Source organism: Saccoglossus kowalevskii, chromosome 21 (assembly GCF_978046115.1).
Source record: "Saccoglossus kowalevskii chromosome 21, keSacKowa6.1, whole genome shotgun sequence".
NCBI classification, from domain to species: Eukaryota; Metazoa; Hemichordata; class Enteropneusta; family Harrimaniidae; genus Saccoglossus; species Saccoglossus kowalevskii.
Genome location: NC_140661.1, coordinates 8,121,679 through 8,149,308, shown reverse-complemented (window position 1 = coordinate 8,149,308; position 27,630 = coordinate 8,121,679). Strand labels below are relative to the sequence as shown.

At 36.6% G+C, this 27,630-nt stretch overlaps 6 protein-coding genes across 6 annotated transcripts in view; 3 read left to right on the top strand and 3 right to left on the bottom strand.

Moving 5' to 3' along the window:
* LOC100372150 (tropomodulin-1-like) overlaps positions 1 to 12,423 on the bottom strand; it is a 58,435-nt gene extending 46,012 nt beyond the window's left edge. The window contains exon 1 of the mRNA XM_002731189.4: positions 12,310 to 12,423. The gene's annotated coding sequence lies outside the window, so the exon portion shown is untranslated. The remainder of the gene's footprint in view (positions 1 to 12,309) is intronic.
* Positions 12,424 to 15,636: 3,213 nt separating this feature from the next.
* Positions 15,637 to 16,096, bottom strand: LOC100372561 (histone H3). Its single transcript, XM_002731192.4, has one exon. The coding sequence runs from the start codon at positions 16,094 to 16,096 to the stop codon at positions 15,686 to 15,688; it is 411 nt and encodes a 136-aa protein (XP_002731238.1). The 3' UTR covers positions 15,637 to 15,685.
* Positions 16,097 to 18,617: 2,521 nt separating this feature from the next.
* Positions 18,618 to 18,948, top strand: LOC100372304 (histone H4). The gene has a single exon (XM_006812059.3). The coding sequence runs from the start codon at positions 18,637 to 18,639 to the stop codon at positions 18,946 to 18,948; it is 312 nt and encodes a 103-aa protein (XP_006812122.1). The 5' UTR covers positions 18,618 to 18,636.
* Positions 18,949 to 20,092: 1,144 nt separating this feature from the next.
* On the bottom strand, positions 20,093 to 20,470 carry LOC100372710 (histone H2A-like). Its single transcript, XM_002731193.2, has one exon. It carries the CDS (start codon positions 20,468 to 20,470, stop codon positions 20,093 to 20,095), a length of 378 nt encoding a protein of 125 aa, XP_002731239.1.
* Positions 20,471 to 20,754: 284 nt separating this feature from the next.
* Positions 20,755 to 21,149, top strand: LOC102807991 (histone H2B, gonadal-like). Its single transcript, XM_006812060.3, has one exon. It carries the CDS (start codon positions 20,775 to 20,777, stop codon positions 21,147 to 21,149), a length of 375 nt encoding a protein of 124 aa, XP_006812123.1. The 5' UTR covers positions 20,755 to 20,774.
* Positions 21,150 to 25,893: 4,744 nt separating this feature from the next.
* Positions 25,894 to 26,205, top strand: LOC100372861 (histone H4). The gene has a single exon (XM_002731194.1). The coding sequence runs from the start codon at positions 25,894 to 25,896 to the stop codon at positions 26,203 to 26,205; it is 312 nt and encodes a 103-aa protein (XP_002731240.1).
* Positions 26,206 to 27,630: the final 1,425 nt, after the last annotated feature.

Here is a 27,630-nt window from a genome sequence, read left to right as displayed (position 1 = left end):
TATTATAGAATTCATATATATGTTATATATAATTTTGAGAAAAAAATTAAACATAGAAACCCTTTTTTTTATTTTCACCATCTTAAAGGTAGTAAACCATGATAATGAATGGATGAAAAAGACGAGGATGTAGACTTTTGTGAAATACAGGCACAAAATTATGAACATTTGTAGCATACAGTAACATATAAACTGTTGTTGACATCAGAAACTGTACAGATTAAACGGAAATGCAGATCAAGTTTTCAATTGCTTAGCTATATGATAAGGTCAGCACTGCTATTCATTTCATGCACAGATATAAAATTACGTGATAAACAACTATCACTTCCAGTTTCCTTTTTTTTTCACCAGGAAGTTATAATTTTGGTCTCAATTCACATCAAATCCAGCAAAAATTATGGTTTCACAGGCTTCTACTGAGTATTTTCAGCTATGGTAGCTGAAACTAAATTGCTTTTCTTAGCTGAGCACAAAACTTTGTTTCTGACTTGGCAGATAGCAGAAGATGACCTGAAAATTCACAATACAGTCAAACCTGCGTATAGCAATAGCTAAAATTGTCTTCCTAGACAACAAATCACAAAAATATTGCTGAAAGGGTGGTTCTTATACGTTATGTGTTTGGACTGCCTTGTCGTGGTCACTATAAGGCAGGATTTTTAAATTATATGATTATAATTTTATGATGACAAAAGCCAAGTTCACTTCTACAAAATTTTATGATTTTCTCAGATTCATGACACTTAATATTTTGTGAAATTGGAGGAGTAATATACCATTAAAATCATTTTAATAGTTTCTTGGTTACTGACAAAGTGGTACCACTCAACAGAGAATACACATGTATGTGAATACTAGTACCTGTGTTGTTTAGCAGAGTACACTAAAAATACAAATATCACAGGAGTAACCAAATAACAACTAAACAAACAATGTTTGAGGTGCAGAACAAGAGTGTATTGTCCTACATGAATAAGGAACAAAAGTTTGTCAAGTGGTTGTAATTTATGGTGTTTGGAGCAACAATATACAAGTACTTTCCCCTTTTCACCACCAGACTTTCTTGCCCAAATTTGTCTGCACTTTTTTCATATATTCTTCAATATTTCTGGAAGTGAACGCTAATTTTGACGGACAAAATTTCGGTAAATTTGTACCAAAATAGTGTGGACTATGAAAGAGACTATTTTGTAAATTTGTGATGAAAAGAGAGAACTGGTGATGAAAAGTGTCATGTCATGTCAAGATTTTAAAAATATTTTATATATGAAGAACTTAATCATTAAATCATAAACAACAAGGCTCAATTTGAAATTCAGTAAATGAAGTCTCTGAATCTGAAACTTGTCATTATTTATCAGTTATTATGTATTTTTTATATACTGGTAGTTTTGCTTTGTTTATTTTATTTTCCACAAGTATACAGTTTCAGAGGTTCATACCATTTATCGGTAGTTGAAATATTACGGTAATAACGTATGTGCTCTATTAGTAGTGCATGTTTATGTTAATGACAGAGGGGTGTCTATGTTCAAACTAAGTCATATTTTAATGACAGAGGTGTGTCTATGTTCAAACTAAGTCATATTTTAATGACAGAGGGGTGTCTATGTTCAAACTAAGTCATATTTTAATGACAGAGGGGTGTCTATGTTCAAACTAAGTCATATTTTAATGACAGAGGGGTGTCTATGTTCAAACTAAGTCATATTTTAATGACAGAGGGGTGTCTATGTTCAAACTAAGTCATATTTTAATGACAGAGGGGTGTCTATGTTCAAACTAAGTCATATTTTAATGACAGAGGGGTGTCTATGTTCAAACTAAGTCATATTTTAATGACAGAGGGGTGTCTATGTTCAAACTAAGTCATATTTTGATGATTCAGCATGCAATAAATATATTTTTTGGTTCTTGTATAGAGCAAATTTGGTATTACGAAAAAGACACAATGATGGCATAAATTAGGCAGCAAGCCATAGCATAAAACCATAACCGAAGACCATATCATTTATAAAGTACTCATGTATAAGAATATGTAAAGTTAGTTAAACAAAGTATTGTTACCCACACATAATTGTGATTAAAAAAAATATTTAATATCCATGCAACTTTAAATGCACTAAAAGTTTTACTATAATTTGCTGACTGACTACCCAAATATTTGCTATACCATTGCAATATCATTACTCTTCCCACACCCAATATAAATGTATTGGTAATTCAATAACATCAGTGAAACACAAGTTCACACCATGACCAAAGAAATAGTCATGCTGCATGCAAAACAATGTGATCCATTGTGAGCGTAAACAGTGATGCCCAAAATATTTGTGGAGAAAAAAAGCCACTGTTTTCGTGTCTGTGTGTAGTGGTGGTGGTGTAGTGGTGGTGGTGATGAGGGCGAGGGTGTAGTGGTGGATCATTTTGGCTCACAACCTACATATGTACTGTAAAATGACTGGGTTCAAATTTTGCTGATTTACCATTTCAGGCATATTCAGTGGGTTTTAAATTCACAGTTTCATCATTTAGATAATGTGTTCTATGCTCAATTTTACATATTCACTGTGTTTTGATTTAGCACATTTTCTAGTAAACGAAATAAGCAAAATTAAAACCCAGTGAATAATTGACCACTTTACAGTATGTGTATGTTGGTACATGATACCAGTCCCTATGCCAATCTACTGTAAACTTTGCAAGTGACACATTTTTGCAAATTTCAAAAGTCAGTGAAAATCACAAAATTTTGTAGTAGTTTGAAGAAGTGACTTTTGCAAGATTTTGTCTACACCATAAAATCATGAAAATTCCTACATGTAGCAAAAAAATTGAATGGTTCACAGTTAGTTATCCACTGAGTATTGTTTCAAAACTAAATCTTGAAAAATCCATCTTTGTTGAGGACAGATTTTTAATGGCTGTATGATATTGCTCCTGGGTGGAACAAGTGAATTTTACTTCAACTCAGGGGGCATATCTAATCTGGGAGAGGGGGGTTTTGAAACTTTTAATACATCCCTATAAGAAAACAGTGCTACATTAGTTTAGTCATAGCATATGGATCAAGAAAACCACTTCATTATAGTTTACTGCCACAATTTTGATATCTTTGCACTTCATTTAAAGTGCCCACCCACACATTCCCCATTTTAGATCTGTGCCCACTGATCTAAAATGGGCAGTTATTGATTTTTTGCTGAAAATGTTTACTTGTATCCAAGTAAATTTGAGATATTTCCTGTGCTGTAGCCACGACTACCTATCCTGAAACTGTTTCCGGATTTCCGACTCTCGCCAAAAGTGTGCCACCAAATGCTAAAATATGAGAGGAAGCAATACCCCTGGGCTATACTTTTATATCACTGTGTCATTCAAAATACTTTTAAACGATATACATTTTTTGATGGACGTTTCTTTTTTTGTCTATTTTATTTTATTTTATTTATTAAGAGAGAGTTTTTAGAAGTTGTTTTCACAACAAACATTTATGTTGGTTAACGTTGTGTTGTGGGGCAGTTGCAGTAATGCCTATAGTCGCAGTGTAAGTATTTACACGTTTCCAATCAATCCGAAGGTGCGAAATCGGTGGACGAAAGCCGTGAAAATAACGAGAAAAGGTTGGGGTGGACTTCTTTTCTTTTTCTTTTTTTCGAAAAATTGTCCTTGTCCATGACAAGACAACTAGGTTTTAACGAGAAGCGCCGACAACTTGAACCTGGCGCAATACAAAACGTTTAAAAAAAATATTCCGGACCAGCCCATGATCACTGAGGCGGATTTCAGAAGGGAGAAGGACGTCGGGTAAGTGTTTCAAATGATTGGACTTTTTTTGCAATCCTGATTATCGCTTTATAGAGACCACCCATGTTATGTAAAAGGTAGCAGTAATTTTGATAATGACACGAAAACAAAGCGTTGGACAAACAAGAAATTACGCAGCCCTTGGGCTGTTTTCATTTTCGCAGACTAAAAGTGTCTGAATTGTTTGGTGATCAATGTTGAATGTCGAATTCACACCTTTGTTGCTTTTACTTGCAGCTTGATCTGCGTAATAATTTATGGAATAAGAATCCGGGCTTGGGCTGTCAATGTGTTTCCAACAAGTATTTTTTTTAATATGATGTCATAATTATGAAAATCACGCTAAATCCATTTTTAACATACACATTTTGGCACATGCTGACACAGTCATGTCTCTTGGCACATGCCGAGATCTGTTATGCGAACACCAATATATTAAATGCTGGATTGTTTACAGTACAACTTATTTTGACCATAGCTGTACCTCTGTTATTTATTCACCCCTCCAAAATCAAACTAAAACCCTTTGTGTCAGCAAAATTTGTTGTTCAAAATCCAGAAAATAGTCTTTCAGAGGGTCTGGATTTCAAATTTTTAAGGGGGAGGAAGCCCCCAGACCCCTAGTAAGGTTAGACCTACAGCGCAAGGTTGGTGAGCAGATACCGCCCCTCCCCACGGTGCAAAAATGTTGTGCCGCCGCCTCTGTAAAGTCTTGTATTATGAAAGCCAGTGATCATGAGAATTCCTCACTGGTAGTAAAAGTAATTGTATAAAAGAGAACCTCAAAGGCCGCTTCCACATCACCTGCTATAACTATTGATGGGCAAGTCACCAATCAAACTATACACAAGTCAAACTTTACAAATTGATTCACACAAGAGGAAAAGAGGAAATTAGGCATCAAAATGCATAAAGAAAACTTGGCAACACTTCAGATTTCCAATATTCATGATAAATTACATACAAAGTTGAAACCTATTGACAAGGGTAACCATATAGAAAGTATTTACAGGAAGCTATTTTTAGAATCCAATCAATAACAAATTCTTGTAGTTGTTACGAATGTAGCTGTCTATTCAATCTATAAAGGATTACTAAACTCAAGACAGAAAAAAATTATGAGAAAATAGTAGCTTTAACTTCAAGCAGAAATAGAATTTTGTTTAATATTTTTGTTTCAAAAACTTCAATGTAAACACCATCTCATTAGAGAGCACACACAAACTCAAAAGGTCATGCTGTACATCCTGTGTTCCTTTCTAGAGGTACGACTGTATATCTTTCATTGTGAATATACTAGTACTGTAAAATCTGTATTAGAAGCTGCGGCTTCTATAGGTGATTTTCCGTACAATTGCGAGATCTCGTGAGATACATGAAAGACGCGTGTCGAACGTCTGCTGCAAAAATCGAACGATTTGATTTTGAACTAGAATTTCTTTATTTCGTAGCTTACATTGATTGGCCGATCTTCGACAGAGGAATATTGCTTCCGAATACGCTTACTTAATCAAAATTGCCTATCATCAAATGTGGACAGCACATTATTGAGCATGGAAATGTCCCCGAAATACTTTCGCGTTTGTCAAATCCCACACGATGTTTGACGCGACTACGACGCTATGACCTTTGTTTGTCCTGTTTTTACGTTTGATTTCACGCATAACGCGTGATTCTCGCAGTGAATGGAAAATGGTCAATTAAAATGGTACAATGCAACCAAGGGGATGCAGCTTCTATTAGAGCATCTACACATATGAGAAATGATGATTTTTTGGTTCACAATTGTTCAAAAAGAATGGGTGTGACTTCTATTAGAGATGTGGCTTCTAATACAGATTTTACAGTAGTCTTTGTCATTTCACAGTAGTAGCAAATGTACAATAGTTTACAGGGTTGAAATTCAAAATTATTGCCAGTCCATAGAACTAGTTGGAGAGCTAGTTGCAGCCTGTCCCTATAACATTACTTGAAACAATATTTTCATAATCAAATCATAAAAATTCTGGAAGCAATTTTCTGGGCATTTTCAACTTTGGACTACCTTATTTGGACGGTTAATTAAAAACATGATATCTGTTTTCACCTGTCCACAGGTACAGTCAATTTGTACAATTGCCTGTCCCAGCTAAAATCTGCCTGTCTGGAAAAGGTGAATAGGCCTTAATACAGAAATACAGTGATACTTATTTTCAAATCAATGTTGAGTTACTACTAATTAAGGGTTAAACTCAAAACATCTTTGTTTTTACCATCCATATTAGTTTCTCCACTGGTTCAATAATCTTTTACATAATTTATGATCACCATGCTGTTAAAATGAATTGAAAACAAACGGAAAGTCTTGTACAAGACGTCATGTGTGCCCTTACTTAGAGGTTTTCAAGCATTATACCCCAATAGCCATAAGTATTTCTTACATCTAATTTCTCTCACAACAACAAGGTTCAAATTTCGAGTGAACCAACACATTTTACATCGATGGCCTGCAATATACGTCAACAGTGACATGTCATCCACAGTTGAAAAATGCCTTAAGGTAGCGAGAGGAGAAACATAATTTATAGTTTAATGGAGTTTAGTACTTTCCTCACCAGTTACTAAGCATGCAGTTATGGCAATGTATACGTTTTCAGAAAGCTGAGATATAGCAGAATACGATCATATATGTTTCGTCTTGATATTTGCTCAGGGGATTAAGTTACGATCGTTCCCGTTAACCTCCTAAACGGAGAGTTTTTTTGCGGGATTGGCCGTTTCTCGGTGTTCCTTTTTTCTATGTTTCTGATCTTTTCACTGTTGCTTTATAAGATAATGATCTTTGAGAATGCGTCTCGAAATTTTTATGTGCCCCATAGTTCTGGAGATAAAGCCTGTTGAACTTTATGGACTAAATTTTACGAATGTCTTCCTGTTCCCAAGGCCGTAACTCAACGTCAACGGCTCACATAAACGTCCATGAGACATCATATTTTAGCCCATTTTGTGACGAGTAGATTGTGTAATTTATACATCGTTAGCGTAAAGAAAAGTGTTGAAAGAAGACATCTTCAATAGTTATGATAGTAAAAAATTGGTTTCCGTAAAAACTCAATAAAACGTTTTTTTTCGAATTTGGCCACAGATAAACAGCTAATTAATGACAAAATGTCGACCATTTCGATCATACTTCGAAAAATATACAAGTATCTGATATGTGTGGAATGTTAGATCGTGAAAAATTGGTTGGTTGTTTTCTAAAACGTGACAAAACTTAGCAGTTTCTTCGAAAGTGGGTGCTAACTTGAGCAAGATGGCGACCGCGCAATTAATTTATTCAAGTCCCTTTGTTATGTTGAACAGCGTCAACAGTACAAATCGGTTCTCTAAACATAGGGCGGGCCTTCGTGACAGCATATATTTACTTACGGGATATACATGCATTCAAGTACAGATATGTTTGCATTACTCTCAGCCTATGGAGAGTGTACCGTTATCGGATTTGTTATAATCAGTTAGCTCTAAGTCAGCACTACCTGATTTGGCCGATACCCCGCCCGGGCGATCTTATGGAGGATTTGATTTTTTTTTAAGAAAATTGTGGACCAAAAGATCGCCAGGGCGATGTTATGGCAGATATTACGAAGCCCATCTTGTCTGAAAAAATAACCCTGCGCTGATAAAAATGGTCTCAGAAAATGTTTAGAAAAAATAATGTTTTGCGTTGACCAAATATAATCATTCAAAGTATAAATTCAAAGTGTTTTAATACGTTGGTGAGAGGTCGCATTTTACGTAAACAAGAACATGCACTAAGAAGGAAAAGCAAGCCAAAGTCGAAACGGAGTGCATCTTGGACATGACATGACACAACACACGATGCGACAACTGAGTGAACAGTGACATCATTTTGGGGTGCAATTGAACTTCAAGTACTTCTTTGCGAAACTTGCTATGCGGCGATGATGACATCAAGTGTGTGTTGACCGAAGTTTGACCCCAATTCACGCACTGAACTGGCGCGTTACCTTGGCAACCTTTTTCTTTCGTGGTCCGCGCGTCGATCTAGTAAACTTATATCCGACGGTACTGTAATTACGCAACTTGTATGCAACTCTGTACTTTGAATATATCAACATCGTTTACTTGGTGCACTGCTTTTCTAATTACGCAAATTTGTTACAATATTGTACCAGCTCTGAATATTTCAACTTCGTAATGTATAGCTTTCATGATAACTATGCAAAATTCATTTTATCTTTTACTATTGTTAGGGCACTGACCCGGGGTATTGGGTCTGTGAATATTTCAATATTACTGACTTGATAATGCGTCGCATTGGTAATAATTACGCAAACATAAACACGGGCGCATTTAAATCATTAAAAAGAATAGCAGTCAGGTGTCTACGGAAAGTCAAGAAAATAGTTTAAATACTTCGGACCACCCAGCTTGACCCGTCGACAGAAACCGCTATATCCACTGTTTTTTTATCGGTGTCACCACTCTCGTCTATCTCCGCCAATTCTGTTTTGAGTTTTCTTATTTCATCGGCGGCATCTTGAAATTCTTGTTCTAATAGTCTTTTAGCAACGTCTAAAACTTTCCGAGTGTTTTCTCTGAATGTGGTTCCAGATATAATAGAGAAGTCAGTAATCCCATATAGCTACTAAATTTACGCATTGCGCGACTACCCTTTCCAATGCCACGAGCCGCGATCACCGGCTTACGATTCACATCAAAAGAATGTCCACTCTTTTTTGACGCAGGAAAAATGTCAATCACGGAGTTACATTTTTTATTCCACTCTGTGGGCTGACTGTAATATGAGCCCAGGTCATTTTCATTTAGATATCTTTTAACGGAGTCGGACATTTGTCGGCGGCCAGTTTTTTTTTTTTCATCTTAGAACTCCTTCCCATGATATATTCAGGGTTCTCCCCAGGGCTTTTTAGCGCCGAGGTCCGCGGCGCTATACCTGTGAATCTCGGCGCTTCACTTGGGACCTCGGCGCTATGTGTTCCCACCTCGGCGCTTGATTTCATATTTGACATGTCAATATCAGATGTGAAAAAGCTTTGTTCGCCACGCCGGTCGGCCCCGACCGTCACTCAAAATTAGTGACCACCACGGAAATGCTTCCGACGAGGACTATTGTCTGATTGTTGGTATAATTAAGTACCGACCGACACGCATCCTGCCAGTCGTGGATTATAATTTATAAACAATAGACCTAGTCGCACGATACGTAGCGGCTAGTCAAATTTGTGGAATTAGCACCTCTTTGTTTGTAAGTAAATACTTTCCGCGATAGACACAGTCTTTAGATTTAAAGCTAAAATTATTTCAAAATCAATTCCACCTCGATATAACATGGTCAAATCGGAGTTCACGATCAGTTCACGCTACTCAAGAAAAAAACAACGTGTTTATTGCGTGATTTGGTAAAATACATTTGAACTGTTATCATTGCGAATCATGTAAAAACTCTTCTTTCAAGACCTAATTTACCTTTTAAAAATTGCAAATCACCTCTTTCGAAAGCTGTCATGCAGTTTTCAATTGAAATCGATGCCAACACATCGTGCTACGACATCGCTTTACTTCCGCAATGTAATTTTTATGATCACTACCATTCGGAAAACTTCGGGTTCTACCGGCATTACCGTGCGGCATTTTGATTGGTTAATGGAATTCTTGACCCATCGGGTCAAAGGACACATGCTAATGTTTCACAAACATGGCGGGTCTGTTTTTTTTTTTACCGAAGCGATCAAGTGATCAAAAATATTCGCTCCCGATAAAAATAAGTCTGATTTTACTTACATTTCATATAAAAAAAAAAACAAGTAAAATTTGTTGAGGAATTATTGCTATAACTGGTGTATAACATGGCCAAGTAAGTTATGTCACGTCGTAACTTTGATGATTGTTTTGAAGCTTTATTTGTTCGCTCATTACTGTAATTGTAAACATTTTAGAAGTTGATGGTACGAATAATAAATTACAACAATACGTCAATTAATTACGTGATCGATTTTTTGAAGGAGAATGTTTTTGGAGTGAATAAAATTATGAGATTCGTGAACATAAATCTGGCTTAACGTTTTGAATGCATTTCCTTCAACGTTTTACAAAACAATTAAATTGCAACAATAATGTATTTGTGTTTGTTTTTAGTCTGCAGCATTTGTATTTCGAGAATGTTTCAAACTCTTCTAAATTGTGAAACATAATGTGTTGATTCCATTAAAAAAATATTTGCCCTGTGACTGAGCTCACTAATATTCATAATTGTAAATAAGTTCTGTTAATCAATGAAGGAAAGATATGTAAATGATATGCAAATTATTATGCAAATTAGCCCCGGCGCTATGCATTTTTTCTGGGGAGAACCCTGATATTAGGTTATTAAAACACCGAGAAAAGCTTGAATACGATAGCGTAATGTTTATCTGTGCTTCGATCGCATAACGGACACTTCTTATAGATTACACAGGATATAATAAAGCTGGATGGTCAACAAATCAGTATGCAAATTAAATCCTTTGTCTTCAGTCCGTCACTCAACATGATATGTAAATGCAGGAAGGATATGTTCACCTACAACTAAGTTTCCGGGAATAAATTGAAATTACTCAACAAATGCATCGCGCACTGTAAATTCGGACCAAAGATAAAGAAAGTACACAATATAAGGTTGCATAATCCTGGATTTTTAGAAAAAAGTTTTTTTTTCTAGTTTTTCCCCTCTCGCTACCTTAAATTCTCATTTTACAGTTAGTTTTTCATAACCACACTCTTTCAGTCTTTGATTCAGCATGACATGGGCTAATAAACTTAAGTCTGAAAAAGTAAACTTCAGCAATAATTGTTTTGGTTTGAGTTATATACATGTATTACTAAAGACTTGAGAAACAAGTATGTGAAAAAGTTATGGGACAAAAGTGACATGGAGTCTATGCACTTTCAGAGGTCAGGGATAGACAGTTTATCTTGTTTGCTATGCAAATTTTTTTAAATGTCATATCACAATCATTGGTCAGTTTAAATGCTGCTTCGTGGGAATTTCTCCCAAATCTTTGACATCCACACGATGGATACTGTATCTATGACGATGTTTCCAACAAATAATCAGTTATGTTCCTAGTATTATTGTAGTGGCTTCTAAGATCTCAGAAAGCACACAACTTCAAGCTATGACAACTGCTAATTTCACAGGAAGTATAACCACAACCAAAATATATACTTTCTTGTAAATCTAGCAATCTATACGACTACACATTTAAATCATATCGTGCTGACTAGACCGATTCAGGAATATGTGTGAAAACAGCACATTTCCTGGGTGGTAATTCACCACTCCCACAGTATTGCTAACTTATGCATGATTTGTTGCCTATTTTGTCTGTAAATGCCACATTTCTAACAAGGAAATCCCTATAAATGTTGTTGTTGTCTGATTTGCAAACCAGAAATTACGGTACGTCACAAGAATTCTCAAAATTTAAGACCAATAAGTAAGTTTTCCTTTGGTATAAACATGTGTCACTCTTGCAATAAATAACTTTCTTTAAAATATATTTTCTGAAATTATACACTGATTCTTTATGTCAAAAAAGTTTCCAAACTGAATAAGAATTAATTCCTCATGAAAGGTTCATTTTCCAACCAGCTAGTTTTTTGTTTATTGTTGTCAACAATAAATTCAACATGCATTGCTGTTTCTAATATTATAGTGGTGAGCATCCAAATTGTAACGTATTTAACATGTTTTGCGTACACCGTTTTGCACCCATATCAAGCACTTAGTGTTACATCGGGTCATCATGATCGGGTGTTACATCGACTACTGCCCTAGGAAGTGCTTGACAGTGAGTTATTTGCAACAAACTACAAACTTGACTGAGAAACCTTGGAAAATATATAGTAGTAATTTCCATTTCTACGTGCCACAAATAACTTTAAAAGTCGAAATACTGAACACAATACAACTTTAATATAACCCCTATTTGTAAAATTATGAATATTATTATCAAATGTATATTCAATTCATTACACATTGCTAGAGTTGGTTAGCTGTATTATATACGATGACATAAATAAAAATAAACTTGCATTTATAGATTAAATAATATTGATATTTACATAAATCATAATAGTGATGTTGTGTCCTGCTTATGTTACGGGTAAGTCGAGTGAACCAAAACACGCACGGAATGCTAATATGTCATCATGTTCTATCGACAGAGGGGCCCGGGGTACACTAAAATGAGTTAGTACCGTTATAACTTCAATGAAATGAAAACACCGCGGATATCAACCGATATATCATGCATGTGTAGCTCAAGTTCGCCAAACAAACAAAATTATTCCGTGGATTGAAAATGAAATGAATACAGCAGCTTTGCAAAATGTGACCAAGCCCACTTCATTTTAATACGCTCGACAGCCGACATTGAATCAGGCATTTTATGGTATGCTATGATGATTTTTAGAATTATATAAGTGTGGACCTACCCTCAATAGTTGTAATATCTCTTCTTTTGGTAACAATTATCAGACCAGGGCGAAAGGAAGACAGGAACAGCGTACCCAAAATGACCTCAGCTAGCGTCAGGGGCCCATTCAGCAAGTCACGCAAAATACCGCGATATTATCGGAGTATTGTCGTTAGTGGCGCTGTCCAAAAAAATAATGGTCGCCAGACTTTAGTTACATTTGACTGTAAAATCCTACTTTAATTGCTAATGCTCAGAAATATGGGACTTTTAATATCCAGTAGAATATATTGACATCATACAAGACATTATAGGTTTTACTTTTCAACTATTAAAATACAATGTGGTACTTTGTACCAAGATGGAATTTTTACGTCAATGTTTAATGAGTCGTTTAGAGTGAAATGACTGGAACGCGAAATAATGTATATTATAATATCTCACCAACGGTTTCCATTAAATTTGGACAAGGGATACTTTTATGTACATGGGAATGACAACGATATATACAGTAGTACAATGTACTAAAAGTCGCACATTACTGTTATGAGAGGTTTACTATGTAAAGTATCAATGAGTATATACTACTAGTATTTTAAAGTAAATGAGTAAAAAGAGAATGGTTTTAAAATATCACATTTAAAAGATTTAACTAAATTTAGTTGATTGTTGGACAGAAAAGTGAGCAGCTATGGAATATTAAAATAAAATGATTCAACTGTTACGCACAGCTCGGCACGCTCTTTGCGTGTTAAACAAATCGGAAAACAGAAAATGAACGCGGACGTTGCAAAAATTAGTAAACTATAATGTGTAACAATGTGAAATACATACTAAAATATTCATCTTTCATTTTCACAGAGCAAACAGAAGGAGACAGCTTCTACAGTATAAAAACACGTAACCTTGGCAACATACGTACATGAAAATTAATATTAACGACATTTTTCGTATATTACACCAATCACTATACGACACATACTTCGAGTTTTTACATTTTTTTTTAAGTTGACAGATGACCCCGTTCCGGACCCGCCAAGATTTGAACGCAATAAGCATAGTTTTCGATATGTTTACTCAACGCACGGTTACTAAAAACCGTAACTAGTAACCACAGTCCCTCTATCATAGAGGGACTGTGTAGTAACCGTGCTCAACGAAACTATAACATATTTTCTGGTGTCTTTGGTTAACTTTAGGGCTTGAAACGGATAAATGGCACTGTGTATTATTTTTAAGATGCATTACAACCAGAAAAAAGTGTGTTTTAATCTACGGCACGTCGAGAACAAAATAAATTTTGATTTATCGTAAACTGAAAATTTAGGTTTTGCAGCACACTGGTTACTATGTTACAGGAACGCCATCGGGGTTCTGACTGGGTGTCTGGTCACCGTCCCTCACCAGGCAGGGGCGGATCTAGGATTCTGGAATAGGGGAGCCGATAAGTTGGCCGAAGGCCAAGTTCGCGAGCGCCGATGGTGCGAAGCCCTGTTGGTTGTTGAAGAATAGGGGGGCCGCGGCCCCCTCGGCCCCATCTAAATCCGCAAATGCCAGGGACCAGGGACGGTGGTCTGGTATAGCGTGGAGGTATTGTAAAAGCTCAGACCACAGTCCCTCTATCAGTCCATAGAGGGACTGTGTCTGAGCATAATGGTCTAAGCTCAGATTGAGGTAAAGCCTTCTTACAAACAGAAAACAACTGGTAGTTGAGTTTCTATCGCTGTTACATAACAGTGATTGACAGAAGCTTCTTTTGAAAGGAAATCTGCCTTCGAATCTCACTAGGTTGTCAAAGACGTTTTCACTAATATTCAAGTAATCATTATAGAAATTGACATTCACAGTTATAAATTGCTGACAGAATTGACCGGTTTCCTCTCAAAAAAAATTTGCCTCTACGCTGATTATAGACATTAAAATCGGTTTTAAAATGAAGAACACTTTATTACTACATGCATGTACAGTCCCCCTCTGTAAAGGAACTATGATGCATGCTATATAATGACTTTGCTCCGTTGAACGTTTATGGTTGAACTACTTATGAGCTGTGCACTAAAAGAATGGAGTTTTTACATACAAAAACATTTAAAACATGAATAAAACCTGGTGTCAAATTTGCTTTGCTTTATCAAAATTGCGTGCGTGTTTTAAGTAAAATAAAGCGTTTACATGTTGTTTAAAATTTGAAAATATAAAACTCATATAACTCAGATATAGAAATTAGCATAATTGCATTTGTATTCATAGATGTTAGTAGTATATCGGTGAAAACAGTCAGATCACGTCTTGTATCAGTATGCATGTATCAGTAAAATTAGGAGTAAAATATTTGAAATAATGGGGTGACCAGTGCATTTTTTTGGGTAGTTTCTAGTTGGAACATTCTTATTTCGTCTTTTCTTGGTGTCCAGGAAGCATTACAGCTCCCGGCGGTGTCCAACTTGCCAGCCACCCCCCTTAATTTCATGTGGTCGACCCTTTACATTTGTTTATTTTCCGTGTTGCTTACGGAGTGTGCGTTTTCCTACATTGGACGTTTACTGGCTGGAAATGTCAAAAAATGTTGTGATTCGGTATAACTTTGAACATGTCTGGACATTTTTTTCTTTAATAAACTTGCGTGTAACCACACAGACCCTTAAAAAACAGGGATAGGCAGCTTGTCGATACGTAATTAATTTATACACCAAAGTGACCACAAATAATTAAATATCATCTAATTTACGATTAAAGAATGTGGCAGAAATTTGCGATTCAAAAACGGGGGGAGAACAAATCCGGAAGCCTGTCGGATGCTCTTGCTAATTACGTATGCAAAGCAACAACGTAGGCAAATAAACTATTAGTTTGTTGCCTTTCGTCAGTGTTGTTTTTCCCTCTCTTTTTTAGGGTTTATGGTGTAACATAATCTCATAACACTTTAGTAAGCTTATAAGACATTCACTCTATATAGACTTACTGAGCCAACAAGTAATGTGTTTGGTGAACGATACCGCCCTCTAAGTCAACATTTACCCGTGAAATACTAGTAATGCATGGAGGTATAAACAGATATACTAGTACACAGTTTATACCTTCATGAATAATGCAAGCCCTATTACAGCATAGAGCTCCATGATTACAAGGTAATTGTTGACACTAAAGCCATTTCGTTTTGCGACAAGATTCACTTCGGTGTCTGAAAATGATTTGGGCAATTAGGTTAGTGTTTGCCGTGATATGCATCATATCGTAATAGTTGTAGTTTGGGCTTGTGGGTAGAATCTTTGAACGGAATATTACAGTAACCCCAATCCAACAACAATACTAGTATATTTTACGGTAGTTCTCTTTTTTGAGGATGTAGTGGCCCTGAAAAGGACCGTTTTGTTTGTGTATGCTAGGCATACAATTTAAGCACGCTCACCACGGATTCGGCGGGCAAGTTGGATGTCTTTTGGCATGATGGTGACACGTTTGGCGTGAATGGCGCACAAATTTGTGTCCTCGAAGAGACCGACAAGGTAAGCTTCGCTGGCTTCTTGTAGGGCCATTACGGCAGAGCTTTGGAAACGAAGATCAGTTTTGAAGTCTTGGGCGATTTCACGGACCAGACGCTGGAACGGGAGTTTACGGATTAGGAGCTCTGTGCTCTTCTGGTAACGACGGATCTCACGGAGAGCTACGGTACCTGGCCTGTAACGATGAGGTTTCTTCACTCCTCCGGTGGCTGGTGCACTCTTACGAGCGGCTTTGGTTGCCAACTGTTTACGTGGTGCTTTACCACCGGTAGATTTACGTGCGGTTTGCTTGGTACGTGCCATGTTGAGATCTTCTATCTGGTCAAGAATGAAGTATAATGATTTCAAATAATGGCGCCATTATTTATACCGCAGGATGACATAAGGCTAAGACAGAGGTCACTAACAGCGGACCTGATTGGTCCATTGTCGCTCTTCGCGATTGGTCGAAATTAACACATTCCTATTGGTTGAAAAAACAGTCGGTAGAATCCGAAATTGTACCCAAGCTCACACATTTGAGAAAACAGTTTTTCCTATCGTTAATTAGTAATTATTACGTTGAAATAAACGAAATGAAATAAGGCACTCACACTGACAGATTTTACAAATAAATAATTATGTTAAAAAAACAACGTGAAATGTGATAAAATAATAAGCGCAAGTTGTGTGAACAAGTACAATTTGTCACTACCCAGAACTATACTTTCTTTAATAAGTGCCGACTTTTCTTCACATTTGAGAAAATATTTCTATATTGCCTTCATTAAAATATATAATATTGATATCAGAAAATGATATAACAATAAAAGTATACGAATGAACTAGTATTATAGTTGACACACGTAGACATTGTATAATAATTATTCACAACGTGGCAGCGGTTGGCTATTAACATTCATGGTGATGTTGTTAAAGGTTATTTTAAATCAAGTTTTAAATCAAGTGACCGGAAGACTTGTTTAAAAAAATGGAAGCAATACACCACAGTCCCTCCATCCCTGTGAATATACAAATAGAAAATAATGTGTGTAAGGTGTGACAGAAAAAAATGCTAGCACATTCAAGAAAAAATAAAAACACTGGCCACACGTTTTCAGCCAGCCCCATGATTTAAAATGAGTGACCTCTTAGTGCATTTGTTTAGCAGTCCAACACAATGGACCTACCAGAGACGAATATATACCTTTATCGGGATGTGTTTTTGAAATAATAAATATAGTTTTTTTCTGTCGTTGTCCAGTGGATTATCGTTTCTCTGTTCTTTTTTTTTTTAAATTGTAATCACATGATTCGACGTGGCTGCATTGGTCGTCTATAAAAATGGAGCTTCATGTCTATAAATATTTCAGCGCTTTTGGTGGGTCTCAAGTTTAGTGAACCTTGGTTGCATCAAAGACCTTTGGTTGCGTGGAGTCTCCATTCAGTCACTGACCATTAGCGATTCAATGAATGAACGCATCCTAACGAGGACGGGGACGCGGGAAAATAACAATATGGTCTAAAATTAAACAAAGGTTTGACTGCGTTGGTCCATCGTCAAGTTTACACATTGACAATAGTAATGCTCCAAACGGGAAATCATTTACAAAATAGACGGAATGTAAATATTCAGCGCGTTGGTGAGTCTCGATTTTAGTAAACCTTGATTTCTACCTTCATGATTGCATCAAAGACTTTTGGTTGCGTGGGGCATTGTCCTTTTATAAACGTACGTGGGGTCTCCATTCAGTAACTGACTATCAGCAATTCAATGAATGAATGAATGCTTCGTAACGAGGATGGGGAACGCGGGAAAACAAAAATGGGGTGTGAAATTTAACAAAGGTTGGACTGCGTTGGTCCATTGTCAAGTTTACACATGTACAAATGTTATAAGTTTTGTTATATGCCCACAAAATCTGTCCATGGAGCTCCATGCTTCAACGATCATATTTTGAGAAGAAAAATCACTTCTTATAATAATATTTTATTGACACGACACTGACACCAGAAAGGCACATCACCAATAGTCTGAAAAAACTAAAACACACAAAACAAAACGCGACTAAATGATAAAACTACAAAAATAAGAAATAAAGGTATTATAAAGTATTATTAAGTATTATAAAGGCCCAGGTATACTATAAATACGCTCCTAAACAATAGGGATTATTTCCTTGCTTGTCACGCTGTAGTAAACAGCTCCAGCCAAGCTCCGGTAAAAACGTGTTTTCTCGAACTTACAGGTCGATTATGTCGTGCCAAAGTGGATGCATGTGACTATGAATATCACAGCAGTGACTGTGTGTAATATTTATGACAATAAATTGTGTACGAGCTGAGATTTTGGCGGATAAAAGTAAAAAACATGAACCGGGGAAAGGGATGCGCGACTAATCTTGAATAATTACTACTGTCAATCAAAGTCACGTGACGTTGGACCGCTGAAACAGGATGCGTCATAGGCTATGCAAGTGATTAACACCATGCATTAAAATAGCCACACCTCCAATTCACACTTGCCCGGGGCAAGTGAATTGGGCCCATCTAAATAGAATAATTTACATTTATTTTACTTCCAAGGATACTAGTATACAAAATATGTTCCTCGTGTCCGACATTTCTGAAAAGTTTGTTGACCTCACCTTAGCAGAGTTTCTATTGGCCGAGAAATATATCCAATCAGCAGCGAGACTGATTGAAACGTAAACTTAGAGATAGATAGATAGCGCCTACGAATAAATAATTTGGGGCTATTCAAGGCCACCAAACACGTTTTCTTTCACGTTCGCAACCACTGTATAAGAGAAGAAAAACCTCGTCGTATTTGGCAGTTGATTTTACTTCTAAATCCTACGAAGATGTCTGGACGTGGTAAAGGAGGAAAAGGTCTGGGGAAAGGAGGCGCCAAGCGTCATCGTAAAGTTCTTCGTGATAATATCCAAGGTATCACTAAGCCTGCTATCCGTCGTCTTGCACGTCGTGGTGGTGTGAAGCGTATCTCTGGTCTCATCTATGAAGAAACCCGTGGTGTGTTGAAGGTTTTCTTGGAGAATGTCATCCGTGATGCCGTCACCTACACCGAGCACGCCAAGAGAAAGACTGTCACAGCCATGGATGTCGTCTACGCCTTGAAACGCCAAGGCCGTACTCTGTACGGTTTTGGTGGTTAGATTTACCGAATCAAAACCAAACCAAACGGCCCTTCTCAGGGCCACCACATCCTCCAAAAAGAGAACTACCATATAATTTTAATTTGTGTGTTTGAGCTGAGCGTTGAATTATAATATCTTCATTGTTTTAGAAATCAGCCGACCAATTAATATCATAGAAGGGGTGTTGAACAAAATACAAGATAAATACCGATAAAAAATTACATGCAAGGTTGTGTTGCATGAACATGACAAATAAGAGCAGCGTGGAGGTATAATATCTCCATGCTTTGAGTAAACTGTCTACCATTTGATATCAGGGAGGTCACAATTAAATTATCAGTACAAATAAGACGCAGTGGGATGCGAATTGCTACTATGTGTTCAACTTATTCCAGATACCCAAAATGATTACTACGAATAAATGAATGTAATTGTTTTCCTGGAAAAAAACAAACATTGGTGGCGCAAAATATTAAAGACCCGTACTAAGCGTTTTTATTCAGACAACAAATTGGTAGGGTTCGAGAAATTATGGGATGTATTTTCAATATGTAGTACTCTCGGCACAACAAATGAATTGCTCTCATCTTTATAAATCTCACGAACTGAGAACTGGTTTCTATACGTATTTTTGTTGGCATCATTTTGAATATTTTCAAATGACACACTACAATTTATAATTAGTTGTTGACAGAAATGAGTCTTGTTGTGCCAAGAGTTATATCCAAAGCCAAAAAACAAAACAAAATCCGCGCTCGAAACAATGTAGGGATCTTTTTACCATCAGCTTCCTCTCCCAGACTGATATTATAATCGTCAAGTCACAGTCCCTCTATCCCACAAAATTGTGAAAATAGGTTCTGCTTACATATGAAAAGACTAAGTGACATTCCGCCATTGCCAATTTTGCTCGTAATTTACCATACACTGTAACTGAACGGCATGAAGAGTATAAAAGAATGAATTACTCCACAATCCAGTATTTATTGGTACCACATTTCGAACGTGGCGTTTTTGGTAACACGACATTTTGGGGATATTTAAAACTGATTATCGAATCACACACACACACACACAATTATTAGTTACGGTAGTTCTCTTTTTGAAGGATGTGGTGGCCCTGAAAAGGGCCGTTTGGTTTTGAGTATGCATAGCATACGATTTACTTGGATTTGGCGTGGGATTTCTTGGGCAGAAGTACAGCCTGGATGTTAGGCAGTACGCCACCTTGGGCAATGGTTACTCCGGACATCAGTTTGTTCAATTCTTCGTCGTTGCGGACAGCCAACTGCAAGTGACGGGGAATGATCCTGGACTTTTTGTTGTCACGGGCAGCGTTACCAGCCAACTCAAGGATTTCAGCGGCTAAGTACTCGAGTACAGCAGCCAAGTAGACTGGAGCACCGGCGCCGACGCGCTCGGCATAGTTGCCCTTTCTCAGGAAACGGTGTACACGACCAACTGGGAACTGCAGACCAGCACGGCTGGAACGAGTCTTGGACTTTCCCTTTGCTTTGCCTCCTTTACCACGACCAGACATATTGAAATACTTTCAGTTGAACTTGGTGAGAAAACTATTAGTATATTTATTTGGCAATGCGCTGACACTATTTATACCTCCCGCTCGGATTCTGTTCGTATACTACCTCCACCAATCAGAACACGACAATAAGTGGCCTTGTAGATTCAATAAAGCGAATAATACTAAGCTAAGTTGTGTTTTCTCTTGCGTTCGCTACGTTTCCCGCCTTCCTCGTTGAATCCTTCATTTACATGTCATTCACTATATATAGTTGGCCAATTGTCCGTTACTAACATTCTGAACATTACTTCTGACGTTCATCATGCCTCCTAAGGCAAGTGGTAAAGCAGCAAAGAAAGGCGGTAAGGCTAAGGCCGCCGCTCGTAGTGGTGACAAGAAGAAGAGAAGGAGGGGAAGGAAAGAATCTTACGGTATTTACATCTACAAGGTATTGAAGCAAGTTCACCCTGACACCGGGGTCTCTTCCAAAGCCATGTCAATCATGAACAGCTTCGTCAACGATATCTTCGAGCGTATCGCAACAGAAGCGTCCCGTTTGGCTCACTACAATAAGCGTAGAACGATCACCAGCAGAGAAATCCAGACCGCCGTCCGTCTTTTGTTGCCCGGTGAGCTTGCCAAGCACGCCGTCAGCGAAGGCACCAAAGCCGTCACCAAGTACACAAGTTCTAAGTAAATTGTATGCCTAGCGTACACAAATCAAACGGCCCTTTTCAGGGCCACCACATCCTCCAAAAAGAGAACTATCGTAATTCTATCATCTCACAATACAGTATAACAATTTCTAACAGTACAATAGCGAATCTCATTTAGCTAAACAATATCGTACGAATATACTTTTAAATAGCAGGATTAGTCATTAGCTAAAATAACGTACTAGCTAAAATTACATGTTTTCCAGTACTATATTGCCAGTAATGGCTACAAGCAGTGATGTCTGAACCAAGGCGTAACAAAATTGTCAGGATCCAACACGCCGCCTATACTAGTATGTATAATCCCAAATTACTGTGCTGAAATGCTTTGTCGAAGTTTGATATGTATATATACACTATCTACCTAACATGATAATATATAGGTCGATTGTACCTCCCAAGCTCTGTAGTTTGGGATTTTTTGTATCAACCTGCTTCTAGAAACTACAAGGAAACTATTTGTTGCTTCTCTATTTTTGTTGCATACCGTTGATGGCGGTATACACTATGCATATATTTGACTGGCGAAGATGTGCATTTAGATATCCAGCTAATTACTATTAGTTAGGGAAAAAAACTCCTTAGTTTGAGCTAAATATTAAGAAATAACGAGTGTGATGCAATATTAAACATATATTAAGTCGATTGAGCGAGGGCGTTACAATAACATTCCACGTAACGAATATATATATTGTTGATGAAGCCTACTAAATGTATACCATGAACTGCAAACAACCAAATGTTTTCAAATATAGGGAGAATTTATTTAGAAAAAAAATAAACAAGTGTTCTCAGTAAGTGTTATTGACACTCGTTATCTTCTCATTATAAAACTGTTATTTTTTCGTAGTGTAGAAACCAAACTGTCAATGTAAAGCCAGTGTAGTGAAAATAAATAAATATACTGTGCTAGTATGTATTTAGCAAATCCAGGGCCACTGTAACTTCTATGTTTTCAGTCTCGGAAGCATGCATTGTATAAAGAATCAGATTGTGTTACAGTTTTGTGTACTATTCCCAGAAACTCCCGTGCTGCAATTACTGGCACTGACTAGTGCGAGGCAATAGGGTATTGTGAATGTTTTCCAGAAAAGAACTACATGCTAAAAATTAAATGAAATAATATCTCAATAGACCCATTGTTAATATTTATTTTCATTTATTTATTCAATTAAATAATTAATATATTTTTGCTTTGTTTTGTAGATAGAATGACCGTATACTAGTATGTATATAAACTACTAGTTAGGCCTAACAAATCTCTGGTCAGCGAATTCCCTACTGCATAGCGCCCTCTGTTGACAAAGTGATAAAACCTGCGAAAAATGATGCTGTAAAATACTTTTCTTTTCGCTGAAATGAATGATTCAGTTAAAATATAAAATCCAGCGAATGTACCTTTTTCCTATATTTTCCATTCAATAAATTTCTTACAAAATACCCAAAATATCTTTCCAGAGTCACTCAATGTTTTTTGTAAATTTGATATTTTAATTTTAGGAGTGAGATAAGCTGCCATGGATTTTAGTATGTTACTGTCAAACGTCGTCATCAATTCCACAAACTTATTATATGAAAGCAAATTAAAATCGTACCTTGGAATGTATTTTTTTGTATAAGCGCAAAAAATAGACAAATTAATAATAAATGATATTAATCTTCAATTTCAGATTCATTGCATCAAGGGCAGACTCAGACACTTCTTTAAATACCATTTTTTCTGTCGGTTTCTATCCTCAGACCATGAGCCGAGTAACAAAAACGCGATAATATACATAGAGTGGGGACGGACACAGAAAAAGTACCGCTCGGGTTCAAGACGAATTTTAAAATTTCGATAGTTTTCTAGTTTATCCATAGTTGAAATATCACCATGCCAATCTAGAAACAAATTTCAATCTAGGAGCGAGTATCTTAATAAATAAATAAATAAATAAATATTTAAGACGTCCTGTTGCAATCCAAACATCTTGCATATTGCACGATAATAATAGTTGTTTTACATAAGTTTTTGGTTTGGTCTAGATTTAGACTGATAAATCTTTAAGTTGTACAGCATAAAGTAACATTTACTATTATGGTATCTTGTCCCTGACATGCGTAATAATTTGATCCAATACTTGACACATCTCTTAGCTGTTATTATAAAAATTGTGTAACGCCCACAATCTCCCAGTAGTGCACAGTTTGGAGCATTTTGGGAGACACCTCAAAATGTTCAACAAGCAAGATATTGGTTTTCTTTTAATTGATTCATAACAGTGGTGGACCCACATTTCAGACCCTTATGTTAATATTAGCAGAATCTTTGTGTCAAATATGTTGAAGAAATAGTCATAAAATAGTGGGCCCGATTTCCTCGTGTGTGTAAATAAATAAATAAAATAAAATATCTTGTTAGGCAAGGAATTAGGTAGCACAGGACAAGGAAACAACAATACACCAGGATACTTGTAATAATAATAATAATAAACTGTATTGTTATCGATCGTATCCTTTATAGGATCTTGAGTTAAATTACAATAAAGTGTGGATGAAAGGAAAAAACAAAGACAATAATATAATATGAAATAATATGAAACTATATCAACTTTTTCGGCATTATAAACCTATTTTTATGTACTTGAAATAAAACCCCCGTTTTCAAAAACTACAACTTTAGTCTTGGATAAATTTACAGTCAACTTCCACAAATCACAAAACTAACTCAAACTAGTTAACACTCGTTGTAAAATAGTCACAGAATGACAGCTATGTCCCTCTCCTTGATCTGGATCTAGGATGCTAAAATTAGATTAATTATGAAAAGGGGAATGGGCATAGTACATCCCTGTCTTACACCAATAGAGCAATCAACAAGTTTGTTGTTACATGTTTTTACACGTGTTTTGATATCAGTATAAATGCTAAATAGCATTCTAAACATTCTCCCTTGATGCCGCCCTTCAACAAACTGGTGCACCATAATCTTTGACGCTAAACTCTGTCTAATGTTTTGAAAAATCCACAAAGGCAAGACGCCTATTTAAGATTGATGTGAATATTTTACTAAAAATACTTAGAAGTGAGATGTCCTCGGCAAAATATGTTTAAACATAGAAATAGTAATCGCATCAGAACACCCCACCCACCAGCGATGTTTCCTTCAAGTTGGAAACTATCTGTAAATTCCCTTGCACGGTCAAGAGACCAAATGCATTCAGTCGATCAGTGGCGGATCCAGAGGGGGCAGCCCCCCCACCAAAACGCATGAAAATGCATCTGGATTACGCATAACATCGTCCGAATCACGCGGTCCCGTGTCTTCGACCAATAGGCCTGGACCCCCCCTCCCCCCAATACATTTTGCTGGATATGCCCCTGCAGTCGATACATTTTGGCAGGGGTTTCACAAATGCGTTCAATAGAAGGCCATCATCCTGTAACAACAGGCCAACAAATAAATAAAAAGGCTCTCAGCGAGACCGGTGAAGGCGGTCAATGGAGTCCAGAAAGTAGAAGGCTTGGGCTTGTAGCAGGCTCTTAACGAAACCCCTGCATTTTGGGGCTTTTCCCGTAACCCTTTTATTATTATTACCAGAGTCTCTGGGCGATATTGTTAAAGGTCGGCCATTTCAAATTAAGAAGGGGTGACCGGAAGATTTGTTTTAAAATAAATAGAAGAGAAGAATCTATGTCTCTATCGGATTGTGTTTTTAAAATAATAAATATATTTTTTTTTGTGGTTGTCCAGTGGAAAATTATCGTTTCTCTTTAATCGCATGATTCATCTTGGCTGCGCTGGTCGTCTATAAAAACGGAGCTTCATGTCTATAAATATTTCAGCGCTTTTGGTTGGTCTCGAGTTTAGTGAACCTTGGTTGCATCAAAGACCTTTGATTGCGTGGGTCTCCATTCAGTCACTGACCATTAGCGATTCAATGAATGAACGCATCGTAACGAGGACGGGGACGCGGGAAAATAACAATAGGGTGTGAAATTAAACTAAGATTGGACTGCGTTGGTCCATCGTCAAGTTTACACATTAACAATAGAAAATAATTGACTGGATGCTCTACACGGAAAGTCTTTTACAAGGTTCTAGTTGCTTGAGGGACTGTGTTTTTTTTAAATGGAGGTAAAAAGAATAAATGAAGCTCAAACTCTCTACAGTCACTGATAGAGTGACTGGGAATTAATGTACAAATGTTACACGCTATCTTTCGTTATATGCCAACACATTTTAAGAAGATAAAATAACTTATTAATATATTTTATTGACACGACACTGACACAGAAGGGCACATCACCAAAAAAACGTCTGAAAAAACTAAAACACACAAAACAAAACACGACGAGGAATGATAAAATTACAAAAATAAGAAATAAAGGTATTATAAAGTATTATAACGCCACCCTTAACATTCCCATCTAAATAGAATAATTTACATTTATTTTACTTCCAAGGATACTAGTATACAAAATATGTTGTTCCTCGTGTCCGACATTTCTGAAAAGTTTGTTGACCCCACCTTAGCAGAGTTTCTATTGGCCGAGACATATATCCAATCAGCAGCGAGACTGATTGAATCGTAAACTTAGAGATCAGAGATAGCGCCTACAAATAAATAATTTGGGGCTGTTCAAGGCCACCAAACATGTTTTCTTTCACGTTCGCAACCACTGTATAAGAGAAGAAAACCTCGTCGCATTTGGCAGTTGATTTTACTTCTAAATCCTACGAAGATGTCTGGACGTGGTAAAGGAGGAAAAGGTCTGGGGAAAGGAGGTGCCAAGCGTCATCGTAAAGTTCTTCGTGATAATATCCAAGGTATCACTAAGCCAGCTATCCGTCGTCTTGCACGTCGTGGTGGTGTGAAGCGTATCTCTGGTCTCATCTATGAGGAAACCCGTGGTGTGTTGAAGGTTTTCTTGGAGAATGTCATCCGTGATGCCGTCACTTACACCGAGCACGCCAAGAGAAAGACTGTCACAGCCATGGATGTCGTCTACGCCTTGAAACGCCAAGGCCGTACTCTGTACGGTTTTGGTGGTTAGATTTACCGAATTCAAACCAAATCAAACGGCCCTTCTCAGGGCCACCACATCCTCCAAAAAGAGAACTACCGTATAATTTTAATTTTTGAGTCCCGTGTGCGAAGCACACAATGGGAGTTTTTGCAGTTACCCTGCCTGTATGTGTCTGTCCGTTCCACTGGCATCTCGATATTAATTACCTGATTTGCATGATAATTAGCTAATTTTTAGCTGTTCCTTGACTGTTCCACTGATATCTAAAGAGCCATTCATTAAAGGAAACGTCAATCTAAGCAACGTAATTACCCCTTAAGAAAAAGTTCCACAAATGTAAGAGAATGCAATTTACAATTTTTTTTATATCACTTTTCATTCTCTAGATATTCAACTTTATATCATTATTATGTAGTTAGCCATCTTGATTCTCAAGCAAAGGATTATGGGTAAAATATGACATAGAATCTGTTGTCAAAAATTGAGAAATATTTCATCTATAACATGAGAAATACTGATGCGAATTAGTTCAATTTTTTGTTGTGCATATTACTCATGTATATAATTATAGTAGTGGTAATTAGAAAATTACAAATACACATGAAGTCAAGATATTGCTAAAAACGTTAAAAAAATAAAAATTGATATTTTAGTCGTGAAATATAAAATGACACTTTTGTGTCCCCTTTTTGTGGTCAACATGTGATATATCACCTATTTAACCTACTCACATTGGTAAATTGTATACAATATAAGAAAATTTTAGAATTTGGTAGAAAAACATAAAAATCAATATTCTCAGTTCTGTTTCCATGACAACTATTTTATAAATATGGATGGCACCAGTACATGTATGCTACCAATCTCTAAACTTACAGCCAATTTTAAGTTAAACTTTTGTAGTTATAGATGAAATCATTTTCTCAATTTCTGACAACAGAGTCTATGATGTCATACTTTACCTATACTTTACCCTTTACGTGAAAATCAAGATGGCTGACTTTATAATACTGATGAAAAGTTGAATATCTAGAGAATGAAAAGTGATATAAAAAAACTGTAAATTGCATTCTCCTACATTTGTAGAGCTTCTTTTTCAGAGGTCATTATATTGTTTGGGTTGATATTTCCTTTAAATTTTGATGAAACTTTGTACATACATGCTCTAGACTAATGCACAGATCCTTTACCACGATCAGACATATTGAAACACTTACAGTTCAACTTGGTGAGAAAACTATTAGTATATTTATTTGGCAATACGCTGACACTATTTATACTTCCCTTTTACAATGTATAGACGATATATAAATATAGATACTATCTACCTTCCATATATATAGGGCGACTCAAGCTTTGTAGTTGTATATAGTGCGTGAAATTTAGGTGAGAACCTGCTTCTAGAAACTTTTTTACTGCTCTATTATTGTTTCTTACCGTTGATGGCGGTAT